The 18517-nt window shown below is 55.6% G+C and overlaps 5 protein-coding genes across 5 annotated transcripts; 1 reads left to right on the top strand and 4 right to left on the bottom strand.

Annotated features, from left to right (window-relative positions):
- Positions 1-425: 425 nt before the first annotated feature.
- On the bottom strand, positions 426-2581 carry GCG54_00012189 (Peroxisomal primary amine oxidase; the record flags this gene model as incomplete). The annotated part of the gene is made up of 2 exons (XM_045412075.1): positions 426-2428; positions 2479-2581. The coding sequence occupies 2 exons, from the start codon at positions 2579-2581 to the stop codon at positions 426-428; spliced, it is 2106 nt and encodes a 701-aa protein (XP_045263859.1).
- Positions 2582-3937: 1356 nt separating this feature from the next.
- Positions 3938-5548, bottom strand: GCG54_00012188 (Choline transport protein; the record flags this gene model as incomplete). The annotated part of the gene is made up of 1 exon (XM_045412074.1): positions 3938-5548. The coding sequence occupies one exon, from the start codon at positions 5546-5548 to the stop codon at positions 3938-3940; it is 1611 nt and encodes a 536-aa protein (XP_045263858.1).
- Positions 5549-7725: 2177 nt separating this feature from the next.
- GCG54_00012187 (Aldehyde dehydrogenase) lies at positions 7726-9373 on the top strand (the record flags this gene model as incomplete). Its single annotated transcript, XM_045412073.1, has 3 exons — positions 7726-7847; positions 7909-8277; positions 8362-9373. 3 exons carry the CDS (start codon positions 7726-7728, stop codon positions 9371-9373), a joined length of 1503 nt encoding a protein of 500 aa, XP_045263857.1.
- Positions 9374-9410: 37 nt separating this feature from the next.
- Positions 9411-11664, bottom strand: GCG54_00012186 (uncharacterized protein; the record flags this gene model as incomplete). Its single annotated transcript, XM_045412072.1, has 2 exons — positions 9411-10608; positions 10664-11664. The coding sequence occupies 2 exons, from the start codon at positions 11662-11664 to the stop codon at positions 9411-9413; spliced, it is 2199 nt and encodes a 732-aa protein (XP_045263856.1).
- Positions 11665-12476: 812 nt separating this feature from the next.
- On the bottom strand, positions 12477-15980 carry GCG54_00012185 (Tip elongation aberrant protein Tea4; the record flags this gene model as incomplete). Its single annotated transcript, XM_045412071.1, is given in 7 exon segments — positions 12477-12539; positions 12591-14419; positions 14467-15046; positions 15064-15080; positions 15093-15109; positions 15168-15663; positions 15953-15980. The coding sequence occupies 7 exon segments, from the start codon at positions 15978-15980 to the stop codon at positions 12477-12479; spliced, it is 3030 nt and encodes a 1009-aa protein (XP_045263855.1).
- Positions 15981-18517: the final 2537 nt, after the last annotated feature.

Raw genomic sequence — 18517 nt, 5'->3', positions numbered from 1 at the left:
CGGCTCTAGGCGAGAGCACCTACCCCAGATTCCGGTAGCAGGGTAGGTGGGCATTGGGTTGGGTTGGCAGGCACCGAAACACCCTGGACGAAGGGAAGATTGGACGCCCAAACGGCTTATCAGGCGGATAGTGGAGTAAAGATTCGCGGGCGGATTCTCGGCACATTAGCCAACAAGCAATGACGACCCCGAGATCTCGGTCCAATGACACTTTTTTATCTGATGGAATCACGTAATCGCAAACCACTCGGGTTCTTCGAAGCATCATGAAGCCCAAATCAGGCACGGCACAAGCACCAAGAGCATTTGAAGCACGATAATGATGAGAAGTGGCACTGGATTTGAATTTCGGAAAAGACTGCTAAACTAATCGAACGAAGGCAACGGCACGAGATTACCAATCTGGGTCTCCCAACTCAGATCCTCTACAGCTTACTCTCCCTGCTGCCGCAGCAAGATTCAGCGGCCTCAGACTTCGCGAATGCATTCTTGGAAGTCTTGTCGACCGCCACAACCGAAGGAGGCACCCAGAGCGCCGGGTTCTTCTTGAAGAAGTTGGACGCCCTGATCATGACGCCGACGGGCTCGGCCGGCATCACGGGGAAATCCTCGGTGCGCGGGAAGTGCGTCAGGCCGAACTGCACATAGCAGACGATATCGGTGTTCTCAACCGACTCGTTCCTGTTCACCCAGTCGACGACGGTCTCGTTGTAGGGGTGCCCCTCTTCGCCGCTCGATTGACACACATAATCACCCGCGGGGAACAGTTCATAGTCCTTGTACGGGGTAACCCACAGCGCCTTGCGGGCAAAGGCGGCACGCTTCCAGATCATGCTTCCCGGCTTGGCGAGGAGGGCTGGGCAATTGTTGTTGAGGATCTTGTAGGCGACCGGCTTCTTCGCCACGGGGTTCATGATGTTGGGGTTGATAATGTCCCAAGAGCGGCCCGTCTCATGCTTGTACTCATGGCCGGAGGCAGTCTGGATAGGCGTCTTCTTGCAGTAGAAGCCGTTGCCGTACAGATTTCCAGCAGAGCCGAGGGGATCATCCGCAGTGACAGCGTCATTCTGCACGACAGTATTACCAGGACCATCAATCTCGGGATCGACGCGGAGGGAAAAGATGTGCTGATGGTTATGAGCGTTGATGGCCGGGGCCACCTCCGTGCCGAACGGTGCCGCGGTCTCGCTGGGGTGCATGCAATAGGTATTGAGCATGCCCGTAAGCTTGATTTCCAGCTTGTAGGTACCGTCCAGGAGGAACGTGTGGTAGAAGCAGTACTCATAGTTCGCAGCGGTGATGATTTGGGAAATGATGAGCTTGCGGTCGCGGGCGGAAATAACGGTACCGTCACGGTAGTCAGTATGCTTGTACAGAAGCCCGTTGTCTTCTTCATGGATACAGATGGCATTCTTCACGATAGCTGCCTCTCCCGTACCCACAGCCATAATGGCGTCCATGTAGTGGATGACTCCCTTGCAATCACAACCAAGCTTGAGGGAGTTGGTCATGAAGCCCGTACCATATTCGCCCACGTCGAAGGCATGCTTGCGGTGGTGGGGAGGGTCCGGGTTGCCGTAGGGAACGACCATCTCGACCACGCTGATGCGGTTGAAGAGGTTCCGCTCACGCCCCTCGTCGTCAATGCGGACGTCAGAAAGAACAATACCCTCGCGGTAGTTGAAGCCAACATGCATCTTCAGTCCTGCCCAGAAGAGCTCGCTGCCATGAACTTGGAACGAGACGCCCTGGGGCTGAGTGATATCGATGGGCTTGAGCTTGTTCTGGTAACCCTTGCCGATGAATTCGGGCAAATAGTTATGCTCCTCCAGAGGGACCTTGGTCCGCTGGCCATTCACGAGTCGGATATCGACAGCCAGGACTTCGGCCTTTTCGGTATCGACTACGACTGAGAAGTCAAGCGGGTGGGCGTACTGATTATCATCAGGGGAATTGCGATAGTAGACAATTCCCTGCTGAAGACGGCGGTCGGTGCCCCAGCGGTGATCGAATCCAATGGCCCACGCGTCAATGAAGACCTTCGACATATCGTAGATACCGATTTCGCGGCAAGCCTGGATGACGCGAGGGTCCTGTCGGGTGACCGACTCGCAGATGTCGAGGTCCTCCAAGGTGAGGGTGGGTGCGGCGTCGAAGACATCCTTCCAGAGCTCGACCTTGGAGGTCTTCAGGTTGACGACGACCTCGGAGACCTGAGAAGTGCCCTTTTCGATGACGATGGCGAAGGCGCGGCGGTCCGGGCGGGGGCCGTTGCCGGACTTAAAGGCAGCGTACTCATTCTTCTTGGGTTCGCGCAGAGTCAGACAGTTGAACTTGAGGGCCTTGGTGCCAGCATGGATTTTGATGAGTTTAGCAGCGCGCTGAATCTCTTCAATCGATAGCTGATCTGGAGGGAAGCGATGGTTAGCTCAAGAATGACGAGTGTCTAACACCGTGGTTCATTGCCAGGAGACCTACCCAGAGGATGTGATGAAGACTGAGAGGATACGTCTGGAGCGGCGTCGCTGGGATCTTCCCGGAAGATCGTGTAGCCGGCTATCGAAGAGGTGTCTGCAAACATATTGGGGGCTGTCTGGGCTGAGGTACTCGGCCATACGGTGGTCTTTGCAATTCGACCTAAGGTCGATGATGGATGGTTGGTATAAGGTGAGGTGAGGCCTGAAGGCTCAAAGCTGTCTGTGGACAAGACAAAATGTTGGTGAGTAGAAAAGGCAAACGACTTGTTTGTTTGAATTCTTGGGGAGAAGAAAGTGAGTTCGTCAAAGATCAATCGCGGACACCTTGTACTTATAGACAGGAAGTGGCACCGGCATATCGGGGGATAGGGAACAGTCGTACGAGGGTTAGCCTCAGCAACCGCCGAAATTATTCTGACATCAAACGTAAGATAAACTCGACTGGGCAATCTCAGCTTAGAATCACCGCTTCTTACACCGCGATCCAATCGTCATCCGCTCTTCTCCTCCACCAACCCTGGTCCCTCATCCGCCTGCCATCGGTCCCCATCCCTGCGACTCATGTACAACTTCCCCCACACAGGCACACCGAGTGACATTCGCATCGCGTCCGAGGACTTTCTGCCATAAAAAAGACTTTAAAACGTCTACAATATTGATTTATTTATGAGCGGAATAAGTTGAGATCAGTTGGAAACCCGAATGACCCCAAACGACAACAGATTGTCTTGATAGACTCGTGTTTTTCATCGGAACCAACATCTCGAACACTCGGAACGGAACCCTGAGGTCGGCGCTGTCCGCCCCTCCCCGCTCCATTCTGCTGGTGGAGCGCGCCTCAGAAGAGAGATCTAGTCCCTGCAGGCTTCGCGCTGCAGCGCCTCCGCGCAGCGGCGCTCGGAGTCTAGAACCGGACCGGAGAGTCAACCGGCACTGTTGCCGGCCGCTTTTTCAGCCCAAAATGCGAATGCAATCAAGGGCGATACGACACGAGACAAGAGCGAAGTGATCCAGGGCGGTCTCGTCGTGTAAGCTCATTGGCGGGTGGACCTGCTGCATCGGGAAAGAAAATCGACCATGCAGATCCCCTGAAGAAGCGGCTGATTCGGCAGGGTATTTATCTTAGTCTGACACGCTAACGGAACGGTGGGGGCCCCCGAGCCAAGCCCGTAGGCGACGTCCCCACCTTCATCGGAGCGGCATCGGGACGGGCGCCCGCCCCCTGCTGTCGAGAGGAACCGAGTTGCCAAAAGTCTAGACATGGAGTAGCTTGAGTGTTGAGATCTTTCTTCCATTGAGACCATTCACATCTTCATGTCCAAGACTGGTTACAAGATCTAGAGCTTCATCACGTTCATGGTAGGGAATCGGTCAGATGAGTTCAAATGGAATGGTACCACGAGTGAATTTGATTGTGTGAAGACTAAAATTAAAGAAGGATAATGTATCTCTAGAATCCATCAATTCTTTCGAGGAACAGAAGAAGTCTGAACTTCGGCATTCTGCGCCTCGATGATCCGCACCTCAGCATCCGCAGTTTGCAGATACGTATACCGCCCCTTGACCACCCAGAAGCCCAGCGTCACCACCATCATGACTCCGAACACGGCAATTGCATAGTTCATATCGGCCGGCGCCGGACTAGGCTCTGAAGGAAAGAAGAAGAAGACGGTAGTAATGGCGCAGTAGATGACCGAGATCCAGTTGATGACGGGGCCAAGCCGCCCCAGCCTGAACTCTCCAGGCGGGAGCTTATCGCGGCCGACAAGGAGAACTGTTATAATAGGCATCGCGTAGGAGACGGTCAGGGCGATCGTACTGACACTCAGGATCGCCTCGAGAACCGTAGAAGCAAATGTATAGAGGACGCCGACGAGCCCGATGATGGCGCCCTGTAGCCACAAGGCGCGTGCTGGTACCCTCCAGCTCTCGTTAACCTTGGAGAAATAGGGGCTCCATGGAATACCGCCGTCTCTGGCGAAGCCCCAAGTCAGACGGGAAGCGGTCGTAACAATGCTGACAGCCTGACCCATGCCGTTGAAGATGAACAGAGATAGGAGCACTGTAGCCCCTTGAAGCCCGAGAGCCTCATTAAGAAGGTCCATAAAGGGTAGACCGGTGACGGGGTTCAAGACGGTGTCGAGGTCTTGGATGCTAAATAGACAGCATACCATGAAAATGAACCCAGTTATAGCTCCAAGGACGACCGAGAGCCAGATAACGCGGGGAATGTTCTTGCGAGGTGCGGGGATTTCCTCGGCAAGGTGGACAGCTGAGTCAAAGGCAGTGAGCCCATATGCAGCCTGGACGAGGCCGGTGAACCAGGTAACACCGTCTCCCCAGCCGGTCTGGTTGATCCATTGTCCAAAAACAAACGAAGCAGGCTGAAAATGCAGGTCCGGCTTCACGCCCACAGAAATCAGGAGCGCCAGACTGAAAACGAAAAAGAGCCCAATGAAGCAAATGCCTATGAAGTTGTTAAAGGCGGGGAGGATAGCATCTCTCCGGCAAGCGATGAGGTTGACGACCGTTACCACCAGAGTGACGGCGATATAAAGCAGGAAGTTGATCCATCCGACCCCAGCCCCGGCCCAGTCATTGACGAAGAGAACCTTCATGCTCAGAATAAAGTTGGTCATGAAGGCAAGCTGCGAGGCGGACAGCGTCCACCACCCAAAGGTGTTGATCCAGGCGCAGAGGTAGGACATGAACCGGCCTAGCGGACCCGGCGAGAGACGGAAAATCCAGTACGCTTGTCCCAAGGCCGTCGGCATGCTGCTGCACAGCTCGCCCAGCGACACGGCGACGCAGATGTTGCAGAAGGTGACGAGAACGAGGCCCCAGAGGATGGCGATGGGCCCGCCACTCGTGAGACCGCTCGAGAGGCCTTGGGCAAAGGTCGACCAGGTGCCGAGGACGGACATGGCGAGGAAGAGCATGCTCATGGTGCTAAACTTCCGCGAGAGGGCCTGGTCGTGGCCGAGGTAGGCGAGGTCCTGCGCATCTTGGGCGGCCTGGTCTGTGGTGTGTAGGTGCTTCAGCGGCGGGTTCGATTCGGGGTCGTTATCCATAACTTCTTTCGATAGGGGGGATTTTCGGGGTGATTGGAAAACGTTTGTGGGATAACATTCGCAATTGTGTTCTGCAACGAGAGAGGTATGCTGGTTGATGGCTTTGAGATGGGAGGGTGCGCGTTGGTGTTGAATAGTTTTTATATCAACTGCAAGGATGGGACGGGAACAAGGAATGGATGCGCAATGACTGATGGTTCCCCCCCGGGGCGTGGCATTGACTGATAAGGCGCTGGGTGTGGCAACGTAACAAGAAGCTGGATCACAATCTCATTAAAAGCCGCATGTATTCTTCAACTTTTGCTCGCTGGTGTCGTAGCTCCTAAAACTCGATGCGGAGAACTCAGGACGTATCGGAACTGTTGCTCATATTGTCAAGTCTCGTTCTGTCCCTGCTGATCATGTGTGTTGACAAGTCATTGGGCAACGTCTTCCACACATCATGGTCACGGCCCGGTCGGTGGTCGGCGGGGTATGCTGTCTTTGCTCGTCGATACCTGCCCAAGATATTCATTCCTGCATTTCCGTTACTGCGTCGGTAGTCCTCCCGTCGTGAAGACTGCATCACAAGATGACGTTGGTACCCCGGATTTTGCAGATAGCATGGGCTGGATCTCATTACGTACGAGTTGGAAGAGTTGACAGTTTCAAATCGTGGGGTAGAACCGCGGATTTGGGAGAGCCAGTCGTGTCGAGTCAGTTACGTTATTAGCCCGGCCCGGACGTCGACTACAACAGGCAGTTCAGCCTAACCACACCAGAGCCAAGTGAGTTATTCGTAGTTGGACGAACTGATAGTGATTTCCCCTTTGTACCCACATGGCAGCTCCGCTTTGCATGGGTGACCTGATAAGGCAGAAGAGCTGTAGTTTTCACGCTGAAATATTAATGGAAAACCATGATACAAGAGTACGGATAGATCACTGGAATTAAGAGAGAATGAAACCGAAGCTGCTCGCATTGTATGTGTTATTGGACTGAAGCAGTCTTTTTGACATCGAATATTGATTTGACCCCTGACATTGAGCTTGTGGTTTGTGAGGAAGCATTATCTGTGAAGCTCAGGATCATTTTGCTCGCTGTACTCTGGATGTTCTGTCTTTGTTATCTTGCAAAAAGCCTTGGGCATATTGTGCCTCGAGGGTATTCACAGATCAAAACTACGTCTCCACCAGATCCTTTGCCCAAACTCCTCTTTCGTATTCACGAAGCGGCCGGCTAGTTTTCCTGTGGCTATGCTCTACTTTACCGTCGTCGTCGTTACTTCTATCGTCGTCGCTTCTATTATTGTCGCTTCTATCGTTATCGTCGTCTTCGTCGTCGTCGCTACTATTATCTCTAACAAGAGTAAGCAAGTACACAGGAAATATAGCCGCGCAGATACAGGAAGATTGGGCGGTCTCCACCAGAAAAGCTTGTATCAGCAATGTGGAAGCTCCTGAGAGCTGAATGGGACTCCTCGCGGCTGCACTGTTGGTTCGCAGTTGGGGGTGGATAGGCCGTTTGCCGCGGGATGTCAGCCGGAAAGTGGGAAAAGTCGATCTCGTGCGGAGAGATTGGAGAGAATGGACACCACTCGAATCTGGCCCAAATTCTTTCCCTTTTCAGCATCGCGCCGTCTGCTTGTCAAAGCGGTTGTGCGGCAGCAGAATCCTTGCCCACGTCGGCCGAGCTTCGGTGAGCTAGAGCTAGAACCCTGGCAGGTGGAGTCGAGGAGGACGGCAAGTTTCAAGGTTACAGTCTGGCCAAATTTCTTTCCTATTTCATCATGATAAACGCTAATTCACCGGACAGCATTAATCATCGAGAAGTACCTGCACCAAGATCCGTTCTTGGCCCCGAACACGATAGACCAAAATGTATCATGAGAATCTAATTCAGAGCTAATTGCAGGCGCCATACTCATTGCCCTCCGCACCGGTGGGATAGATACCGGGCCGGGTTGCCCCTCCTCGTGGGCGGAGCGGCGATATGCATCGTGTGACTTGATGGGTAACCGACAGTGCCGATCTAGAGTCCAAGGAGCCGGCATTGAAAATCCGGGGATCCTGTGCATTGGGTTCTGAGCAGTATCAAAGTCAATTGCACGGCCCTGCGGCAGCTCGTTTATGAGAAAGCTACTTCTTGGGGACAGACTTACTCGGATATCTTGCATCGCATCTACCACCACCCACAATATGGCTTCCGTAAAGCTCACTGCCCCCAATGGGAGGACCTACCTCCAACCAACAGGATTGTTTATCAACAACCAATGGGTTGGGTCTTCTGACGGCGGGAAAATAGCCAGTATCAACCCTACGTAAGATTCTTGTATCCAGCAGGAAGCATTTTCATCCTTTCGACTAACACATTCGGCGCAGAAACGAGCAAGAAATCACATCCGTCCACGCTGCGACCAGCCAAGATGTCGACAGAGCCGTACAAGCAGCGCGGAAAGCCCTCAACCACCCGAGCTGGCGAGACCTGCCTGCCTCAGACCGCGGCAAGCTCATGGCGCGCCTCGCCGATCTGATGGAGCAGCACCGCGAGACGCTGGCCACGATCGAGACGTGGGACAACGGCAAGCCGTATCTGGTCTCGCTCAACGAGGATCTCACCGAGGCCATCGAGACGCTGAGGTACTACAGCGGCTTCGCCGACAAGGTGTTTGGGCAGGTGATTGAGACGACGCCCGAGAAGTTCGCCTACACTGTCCGCGAGCCCGTTGGAGTTTGCGGCCAGATCATTCCGTGAGAACACCTCTTCCCCCTCCTAGCCCTACGCTATTGCGAGGATCATCCTGAAGACAAATGGCTAACGACTTTTATCCACAGCTGGAACTATCCCCTCGCGATGGCCGCATGGAAGTTGGGCCCCGCCCTGGCCTGCGGTAACACAGTCGTCCTCAAGCCGGCAGAGCAGACCCCTCTCTCCATCTTATACTTTGCCAACCTCGTGATCGAGGCAGGCTTCCCGCCGGGCGTGGTCAATATCGTAAATGGTCTCGGAGCCGTCGCAGGCGCAGCTCTCGCGTCCCATTTGGACGTCGACAAGATCGCATTCACCGGTTCTACCAACACGGCCAAGGAAATCATGAAAATGGCAAGCCATAGCTTGAAGAACATCACGCTTGAGACGGGCGGAAAGAGCCCTCTCATCGTGTTTGATGACGCCGACCTAGATGTCGCCGTCCACTGGGCCCACGCCGGTATCATGTCAAACCAGGGCCAGATTTGCACCGCAACGTCGAGGATCTTGGTTCAGGACGCCGTGTACGACAAATTCCTAGCGGCGTTTAGAGAACAAGTGAAAAAGGTCTCTAGAGTCGGCGACCCCTTCGAGGAGAGCACGTTCCAAGGACCGCAAGTCACAAAGGCGCAGTTCGACAGGATCCTCTCCTACGTCGACATTGGCAAGCAGGAGGGCGCGAAGCTGGAGCTGGGAGGCCGTCCGTCCAGGCCTGACGGCAGCGGGTACTTCATCGAACCCACGGTGTTCACGGGGGTCTCACCCAACATGAGAATCTTCAAAGAGGAGGTCTTCGGCCCGTTTGTTGTCATCTGCCGGTTCAAGTCGGAAGATGACGCCATCGCTCTCGCCAACGATACGCAATACGGCCTCGGAAGCGCTTTATTCACCACAAATTTGACCCGCGCCCATGCCGTGGCCAAGAGAATCGAGGCTGGTATGGTGTGGATCAACTCGAGCAACGACAGCGACTGGCGCATCCCGTTTGGCGGTGTGAAGCAAAGCGGAATCGGTAGGGAACTGGGTGAGGCCGGTCTTACTGCCTATTCAAACATTAAAGCCATTCATGTAAATCTTACTAGACAGTCAAAGCTATAGACACTGAGGGGGTTTGAACCCGTAAGAAAATTATTACCTAAAGTCCCTCTGCAATCGCCCTTACTGTCACGACGGTCCTGGTCTCCCATCCCTTCCCCTCGACGTCAACCACGACCCTCTTGCCCTCAACCCTCCCCTCCTTCACTCTCCCACTAAACACAACCCGCTCATCAACCTCAACCACCATCCCCTCCTCGAAAGGTACACCAACAACCCCCTTGGTCCCCCTCTCCGCAAGAACGGCAATCTTAAACCTCCCTCCGCCCTCATCAACCCACTCGACCCCAACCCCCTGCCCCTCAGGCGTCGGCACAACACCCCTCGCCCACCTCAACCCAGCCCTCACCGGCATCACGCTCCACGTCTTGAACCCGGGACTCGTCGGCTTCACCCCGAGCACATACGAGCTCATCAGCGGCACGATACCCGTGCTCCACCCGTGCGCCATGCTCGTGTACCCGTCCTCATACGGCCGCCCGTCCGGCCCGATGCCCTCCCAGAACGTCACCCCGGGGTCCTGCCCGCCCATCCACCCGTACAGCCGCTTCATCTCCTCCACCGCGCCCTCCGCCGTGCCATCCCCGTCGTCGACCTTCAGCCGCGCCGCGAGCTCAAAGTAGGACACGAACGCGTACACCCGCTGGCTGAACCCCTGCCCGACGGCGTCCGAGTCGTAGAACGCGTTGCCGTACGCCCGCGACGCCGCGCGGGCGTAGTACGCCAGCACGCCCTTGGCCTTGTCCCCGGATACGACGTCGGCGAGGATGGCGATGCTGTTGCCGTCCTGCGCGTGCGCGGCCACGTACTCGTCCGAGTCCGCCCCCGTCGTGCCGTCGTAGAATGCGCCGACGCTCGAGTCAAAGTTCCTCTGGGCCAGCGCCTTGGCGACATCATCCCCGCGCGAGTTCCACCTCTCCTGATCGGCCGTCTTCCCAAGTTGCGCCGCCATTTCTGCTGCCCGCCGGAGGGCGAGCACGTATAGAGCGTTGTAATACGTCACCGGGCCCTGCCTTGGGAGGAAAGCGTAGTCTCCGTATCCGCCCGTCCCGTTCAGCCCTTTCGTAACCAGACCCGTGTCCGAGTTCGTGACGGAGGGAAACCACTTATCCATCACAGCCAGCAGATTCGGGTAGTACGTCTCGAGATAGCCCACGTCGCCGGTGTACCACACATAGTCATGGCTGCAGACAACCCACCAGAGGGGGTAATCAAACAGCGGAAGCGTGTAATTGTTTCTGCAAACCGTCAGCAACCCTGTTCTCCACGTCAAACATGAACCCCCAAACTCACATGCTCGCCGGCGGAATCCACCCGTCCCCCCTCTGCCGCCTGGCCAGATCCGCCAACACATTCCCGCTCGCCTCCGCCACGAGCCCCCCGTGCGACAGAAACGCAGTCAGCGCCGCCACAGCCAGGTCCCCAACATACGGGTCCCGGTCCCGCTTCGGCGCGTCGTGGATCACCAGCCGGCCCTCCAGAAACTCGCTATCCGCGTCCCGCGGCTCAATGTCCTCCGCGCGGAACGTGTCGATGCACAGGTCGTTCGTGTACACCCCGTCGAACCACCACCGCGTCAGCTCGCGGTCGCTGCACTCGAACCACCCCCGGAACGTCTCCGGCGTCCCGTGGAACGCCGACAGCGCCAGGCTCACCGACGCGATCTTCACCTGCCCGCGCGGCGCCGTGTACGGCGTGTCCGACGGCAGCGCGTCCAGGTAGATCCGCAGGTACCGGAACCCGTGCAGCCCGTCCACGCAGACCTTGCCCTTGCCGCCGTCGCCCGGGTACTGGCACCCGTGCTGCGCGGTCCAGACGTACGGCTCGCTGCGGACGGCAATCTGCTCGCTGCCAGGCGTGATCGTGTCCCCGTTATACGACCGCGAGAAGTCGCTCACATTACTCAGGAACTGCAGCGTCTCGGAGAACGCCAGCCGGATCCCGGGCCTGGCGTCACCACTCCCGTCCGGCGTTTCAGACCCGGCAAAGGAGATGGATACGATGCCGACGGTGTTCTGTCCAAAGTCCACCGTCACGGACGGGATCTCATCAGACTCGGAGAGCCGGGTGAGGACGGTCGGCCCGCCTTCGCCGGTGACCAGGCCCGAGGGGTTCGCGACGTCCCCGCGCGTGAGATCCGGCAAGACCCGCGCCGGGAAGATCGTCTTGGACTTACTGGCGCGGACGTAGCGGTACCAGCTGGGATCGTGGGACGCGGGGTCCCTCCAGTCCGGGGAGATGAGGCTCCATTGGCCAGTGATGAAGGCGAGGATGTTCGTGAGGAGGCCGGCCATTGGGTCTCACTGACGCAGGTCCAGAAGTGTCGTCTTTGGTCAGAATCAGGCACTAAAATCAACGTGCTCAGGTCAGATCGCAGACTCACTTACTGGTGGATGGGCGGTATTTAAAGACGACGGAGGGGGGAGGAAAGGGAAGCGGCAAGGGCGGGAATGCGGGGTCCCGGCTTCCCCAGATCGGACGATTTGCGCGCCGGCAGTTGGGCGGAGGCTAACTCCACCACCCCGGCATCCCGCAGATCACCTGCGGATATTGCTGTCGGGTTCCACCACACGCAACTGCATGTTTTACTCGGAATGGAACTCGACATGCGCCTGGTGATATATCTGCAACGATAATTTGTGCCGATCAGCAGCGAAAGTCACATGAAGCGGTTCAGCACAGCATGCAAGTCATCGGATCTGCAGATGGAACCATTTGGTATTAGACGGCGCTGCGCCTAATCTGTCTCTGGAGAGCCCACACCAGCGGGCTGAAGACACCTATGCAAAGCTGATGCCTATGTCGCGACGCTGTGGAAGCGAAGCATTTCTAAAACAAAAGAGAATAAAAAAGAACGAGGTAAGAACAGACCGTGCAGACTGGTATGTCCACGCATGTCGCAAAAAGAAAAACAGAAAACTGCAAATCCGCGCACAAGTATCCATGGTGCTAAGGTTCATATCAGCGACCACGTTTTTCAATGTCGTCCATCAATCCGTAAACCCTCCATCCGTTTCGTTCCAGGACGCCAACAAAGTCAAGAAAGGTACTGTACACATTTCGCTGTCCCCAAAAACAAAGTCGATGTTCGTAAAGGAGGCACGCCTTAGACCGTGCCTCGAAGTCTTTGCTTGCGTGCTAGCCAGTCGCCAAGCATATTGTCAAGTTGCTGGGCCTGGTTAGTCTTGACGCATGACCAAGAAGGGATGGATGCACTTACTGTTGTGATTTCTGCCAACTTGGCGTTCTGTTCGCGGAATAAGCTTCCTGCGACGGGGTGATCCGGTCCTGCGGGAGCAACATCGCTCTTGTCGTACACAACGACCAGCATATCGCGGATGTCTGAGCTGGAGTCGAAGAATGCCCGGAGCTTCGCGTCATTCCAGCTGCTGCCGGTGGTGCTCCCTCCTGTTGAGGTTGAGCTGGCAGTCATCGAATCTTGAGCGCGATGTCTGCCCACCTCATCAGCATCAATGAGCTCTGGCGACGGCGATGAGGAGTGACCATCCTGACTGGAGGTATCGACCATGAGCGCAGGTGGATTGCTTGTCGTAACGGGAGACACTTGGACCGGCGACTCGGAAAGGCGCTCCTTTTCCCGGTCCGCAGCGGTGGGCTGGGACTGGGGCATAGGTTGCGAAGGAGTGATTGTCCTATCGGTCTGGGCACTTTGACCGCTCATGAAGCTATCGGGGAAAGCACCTGGCACGGGGCGGACTAGCTTCTCGTCCTTCAGCTCCTCCTCAGCTGCTTGTTGCACAGAGGGACCACTGGGGTCAATCTCTTCGCCAGATGAGTCGAAATCGTCGAGTTCCACACGCGACTTGGCCTTCGTAACCTTTTGGGGTTTCGGCTCCTTGGGCTCGCTGCTTCTCGAAGGCATGATCTTAGACAAGGACGACTTTTGCGAGTGCTTAGTCTCGACCTTCGGTTCGGCGTCGGCATCGGACGAATCGTCCTCAACGATGCGCATAGAGGCAGGCGGCACATTCGACACGTTGTTGGGTCGGCCTTCAGAAGAAATGAACTCGCTAAGTTCACGGGTAGCAGACTTTTGTGGCGTTGTTGCTCCCTTCCTCGACAGTGATGGCTCCACCCTAGGCTGTTGCTTCGTGAGCTTGCTTGCTGTCCGTTCCGGCCCGCCTGAAGATCCGCCGCTTGTTCTCGGCGACGACGGCTGCTCCTCAGACTCCCGATCTTGTGATTCGGTAACAATATCCATCGACCTCTTGCCAAAGGACTCGTCGTCATCGTCCACAACCTTCTTCTTGTCCTTACGCGAGAAGAAGCTACGGATGGCGCTGGGCTTCTTGTCCTTCTCCTTCTTATCCTTATCCTTCTTCTTCTTGTCGTCCTTCTTGTCGGGTTGCAGCTCCTTGTCCAACTTGTCCAGACTGGGTCGTTGCTTAACGCTTTCCGTCGTCGAGGGTCGTGAGCTGTTGTCATCGCGAAGCAAGTTAGGCGTAAGCGTGATCTTCTTGGTCTCGACCGTTTCGTCCTTAAAGAAAGAGTCGGTGTTCCTGACAGTGCCGTTCCTCGATCGACTCGGACCCTCTGGCTTCTCAAATATTTCTCCGCTATCGCGCTTCCCGTCGTCTTCCGCAACCTCCTCTTTCTTGGTCGGCTCCGCAACCTTGACTTCCTTGATCGTCCTGGGCTTCAGTGGCTCGACCTTCGCCGTCTCATCTTCCGCTTCCTCAGTTGACTGCTGCGTAGCAGCCTGTTGTTGCTGCTGTTGCTGTTGCTGTCCCTGCTGTTGAGAGAACATCTCCTCCATGTCCTCTTCATCCGAAGAATAGTCAATGTCCGAGTAGTCGACGAACGTCGGTGGTGCGAACGCGACGGTCTTCTTCTTCTTCCTCAGAGCCGTCTTGAACGTGCTCTTGGACTTCTCTCCAGCTTGGTCTCCAAGCATTGTAGCGGAAAGCTGATCTAAGTCAGAAAGGTTCATCTCTTCCTGGGAGGGAGCGACTACGTCAATATTCCTGTGCTTGTTCAAGCGCGCCAGTCTCTCGGTTGGCGTCTCAATATGCTCTGCCGGGAGATAACCTAGACCTTTGTTAGAAATGCTGACGCAAGGGACGCGGGGCTCGTACCGATGCTGCTGTCCTTCACCACTCGCACCAGCCACCAATAGCTGTTGCTGTCATCCAGTAGCACCATAGTATCTCCCTTCGTGGCATTCGCTTGGCCTTCGACGGTCGCGACAAAAGTGTGGAGGGCGTAGACGAACTCGAAATCGATGTCCTCTGCTTCGTGTAAGCACTCATTGCCCCAGCCGCCAGCAATAAACCTAGAATCATCAGAGAAGGAAAATTCGTCATCATCATCTTCGATCGAGGGTTCGTAGGGTATCATGAGCGAGAAATCGCTGTCGTGTTCGTCGTGGTCGTCGTCAAGGTTTGCTTCGGCTGCCTCGTCCAATTCTGCCCGCTCCATCTCAGCGCGACGCTGCGCGAAATCCTCGGAGCTAGATCCGCGGAGTCGAAGTGGACGAACCACTATCGGCCCATGCTGGGCTACACTCTCCAGTCCAAGCTTATCCTCAAACTTGTCGCTCCGCTCCTCGCCCCAGTCTTTTCCGTAACAGAGACTACCGCCAGCATCGTCGCATAACTCCTCGTAAAGCTCGTCGAAGAATTGGTCGTATCGATCGTCGTCGTCGGTATATCGGTCCTATTCGTTATACTCACCGCGAAGATGATGATGACTGGTTGCTGACGCAGAAGCCTTGCTGTGCTGCCAGGAGTGTTGTGTAGGTGGATATTCAAGAGTTTCGGTGTAAGGAGAAGAGGACATGGCCTCGCTGAAAGCAGGGGAAACAGGAGAAGCGCGATCTCTCATGGCTTGCAGAGAATCGACTCTCCGCGGCCAGGAATGCGGAATTGTAATCGAATTGCACCCACCATCTTCAATCGAGGGCGAACTAGAGATCTTGTCCATCATGTCGTCGTCCAAGCTCTCGTCTGTGTCGTCCATGTCTCCGTCGTCGGAGTTGCCCGATGTGCCTCCATTTTGCGCGATGGCCAGCGCATCCTGTTGTTTCTTGCTTGCATCGTCCATCGCGCCGCCGTTGAGCCGTTTGGAGACCTCGTCCGCGAGATCGTCCGAATCCGATACGTCGTCGTCGTCGCCGTCGGTGAAGGAGAGTCTCGGGCTGCGCGCTTGTATTTCAGCGGATTCTTGGGCGATCTCTTGGAGAGTCGCAGCCTGATGCGGACCAAGCGAGCCGTGTGGGCCTCGGGGATGATCTTTTGCTGAGGGTGCGTCGTGATCTTGGAGGTCGATCGTGTCTAATTTTGCGACAAAAGAGGCAAGAGGTCAGCGTGACATGCCAGCAACGGAGCAGGCAATTAGGGGGTGTTTTTTTTTTCCCTGGTCAGAGGGGGGAAAGGAATTCTGTGAGATTGATCGGCCGCGGTTCCAGCCGTTAGACCAAGACGGGTTCAGGCTAAGCTCAGACACAGAGAAGCCCAGGGCCAATTGGGAAAGGGGAAGAAGTTGGTGTTTTGGGGGGAGAATAGTGTGATGCGCCAGGAGGAATGGGAGTAGGCGCAGGTGTTTTGGGTCGCATAAACTTACCAGCGCGAATAATGTGAGGTCTTGTCATATTGGATTAAGGTCGTGGGCCAGCAGAGGAGCCAGCCGAGAGGGTCGGGGATATTCGAATTGTGGCTGTTGTGACGAGATGTCTCCTGAGCGTCAGGGACTTGGGGGTTCGTGTCGTAGTATTGGTGGTACAGAGAATATTCGTGTCGTGCAGGCGTGCGTCGTCACAGTTTCCTCTGGGTTATCCGTATTTTTCTCAGCGCTTGGCCGCCAACCCCCTTGGGCCCGTCAGAATGGCAGAATGAGACCCTGGTAGACGACGTAGGGGCGGTACGGATAGTGCTACTATCATGGAGCGAGGGTGAGGAAAAGCCGGGGCGTTGGACAGAATGCCAAGAAACGGGCGAGGGTGTTCTGGAGACGGAGACGGGGAGGGAGACGCAGCAGCGACAACGACTGGGAGAGAATGTCGCTGCGCTGGACCGGAGACGACCAGAGGCTTGGAGCTGGCTGTTTGGTGCTTGGTGGGCGTCGACGGGGGTGAAATTGCGACTCCGCTGTTTCGTCGGCTGAAAAAAAAGGGCGGCCAGGTTCTGGTTCTAGCGGCGCGAGATTGTCGTCGGGGCGGCCAGGGTGTGTCGTCCCGGATGGGTGGTGGTTGATTAGGCCGGGCGTCGGCGTTGCGATTGAAGGGACCCGGGGAGGGATGTCGCTTGTCTGGATAAATTGGGTACGGACTCAATCAATTGCGCGGTATGTTTGCTGTCGAGTGAGTGCAGGATCCGTAATCAGGCGCAAGAAAAACGCAGATGCGCGGAGGAGTAGCAGATGCAGTTGTTGGTGGCCGTGTGTCGCGTGGTGCGTCGGTTGCAGCCAGACCGTTGTCAGGTCAGTCCAGGACTGCGATGCTTGGTGTCGACGGAGGAGGGGGTTGGTTTGAATGGCTCGCCAGGCTGGGCTGGTAAAGAACCGGGCTATGAATAGAACAGGGAACGGCGCACTGGTGAAGGAGGCGCTGAGGCGAGGTGAGGCGAGCCCGGCGAGTAAGGCGAAGAAGGTTGGGTATCCGTAGCGTACGGTACAGTGGTAACGGTGGCAGAGAAGAAAAGTAGCGGGATGAAGTTGGTAAAGAGCGACAAACAAGGGCGGGGGAGAGTGGTTGGGATCGTCAATTTCGACAGATAATTATGAGGCTCTCATCAAGGATGGCCCAAGAGTTAGTCCGGGTAAGGTATTTGGCGAATAAAAAAAAAATGAGAAGGAGCAAGGAAACGGAAGGAAGGGCAAAAGGTCGACGTGGAGGCGGGTTTGGAGTGAGGTAGTTGTTTGTAGGAGGGATCTGCCCAAAAAGTTGTGTGTGTGCGCACCTGGTGAATAATATGACGAAGGCGGCACGAAGGGGGAAAAAAAATAAAAATAAAAAATTGGCCAGGACCCCTTTGCTATGCTCCCGATGTCAAGACGAATCAAAAAATCAATCTACCTAACAATGTGAAAGAGAGGGCTACTGCAGGAGACGGGAGAGATTGGACCAAGGTTCGGATACAATAGCCGCAGGTGGTCAGCAGCAGCGTCAGGTATCCTCCCAAACCTCCGCACTCAACTTTCAAGTGCCTGGGCAAGGAAATGTGCTTGCTTTTTCCTTGGTCGTAGTTGCAGAAGCAGATGCAGTTATTGCGGCAGGAGTGCGAAGGTGCAGACGCTGTGCATACCCAATTTCAGGCACACATGCAGCCCCCAAAATGCTGTGTTGGGTGGTGTGTGTGGTGTTGTTTGGCATGTCACTTTTCAGGGGAATGATGCGTCAGCCCAACTGCGTATCTCTCTCGCCTTTCCCAGCACTGAGCATCTCATCCCGGACAGAGTGTTCGTAACTGTATCTCTCGCTCGCTCTCTCTGCGTAGTCTTTGATCCTGTTTTCCTCATCGTCTTCTCCTTGGCTCTCAGGCTCGCTCGCTCGCCCTCGGCCCAAGCCCAGCAAAGTGGATGATGATCAAATTGGTCGTTGGAGATTCCCTGCACGATGTTTGGCCAGGGGGGATGGACTTGAAACAACTTGGCTTCGACAAGGGGCCTGCCGGCTTTTTCTGCTGATGTCCAGTGTCCAGTTACCAGTTACATCCCAATATCATACCGCAGTTCCTCAGCATGTGCAGTTTGAGCCCTCAGCCAGTCATCTTGCAGGATCCCATAGTCTTCTGGCCAGATACTACTCTGTGAAGTATCATCACTTGGACCAACATTCAGGAGCTGTCTCTGGGCCACTCCCCATCATATTCTCTACTGTTCTTTTTTTCTTCTTCTTCTTTTCTTCTGGTGCCCCTCCTGTCTCCCCTTCTCCTGGATGTTGCGCTGCCCGTCCGCAATGTCTTAATGTAGCACCGTTATCGGGGTCCGGGTCTTTAGTCATATCCCCTGGTCTGCGTAATACCTCCTAATGTTAAAAAGAAGGGGGCCTCTGGAGTTCTGGCCTTTGGTTCCTTGGTTGGGTTGGTTGGGAGGGGCATTAAGCTCTCGGGCCCGGCCCTGTCCACTTGGAAAAACGGCTTCTTGCATTGGTCAGCCCGGGCCTTTACTACCTGAAGATGGAAAGGCTCC

The sequence above is a fragment of the Colletotrichum gloeosporioides genome (genome assembly GCF_011800055.1).
Source record: "Colletotrichum gloeosporioides strain Lc1 chromosome Unknown consensus_49, whole genome shotgun sequence".
NCBI classification, from domain to species: domain Eukaryota; kingdom Fungi; phylum Ascomycota; class Sordariomycetes; order Glomerellales; family Glomerellaceae; genus Colletotrichum; species Colletotrichum gloeosporioides.
This window is presented reverse-complemented; position numbering and strand designations above follow the sequence as displayed.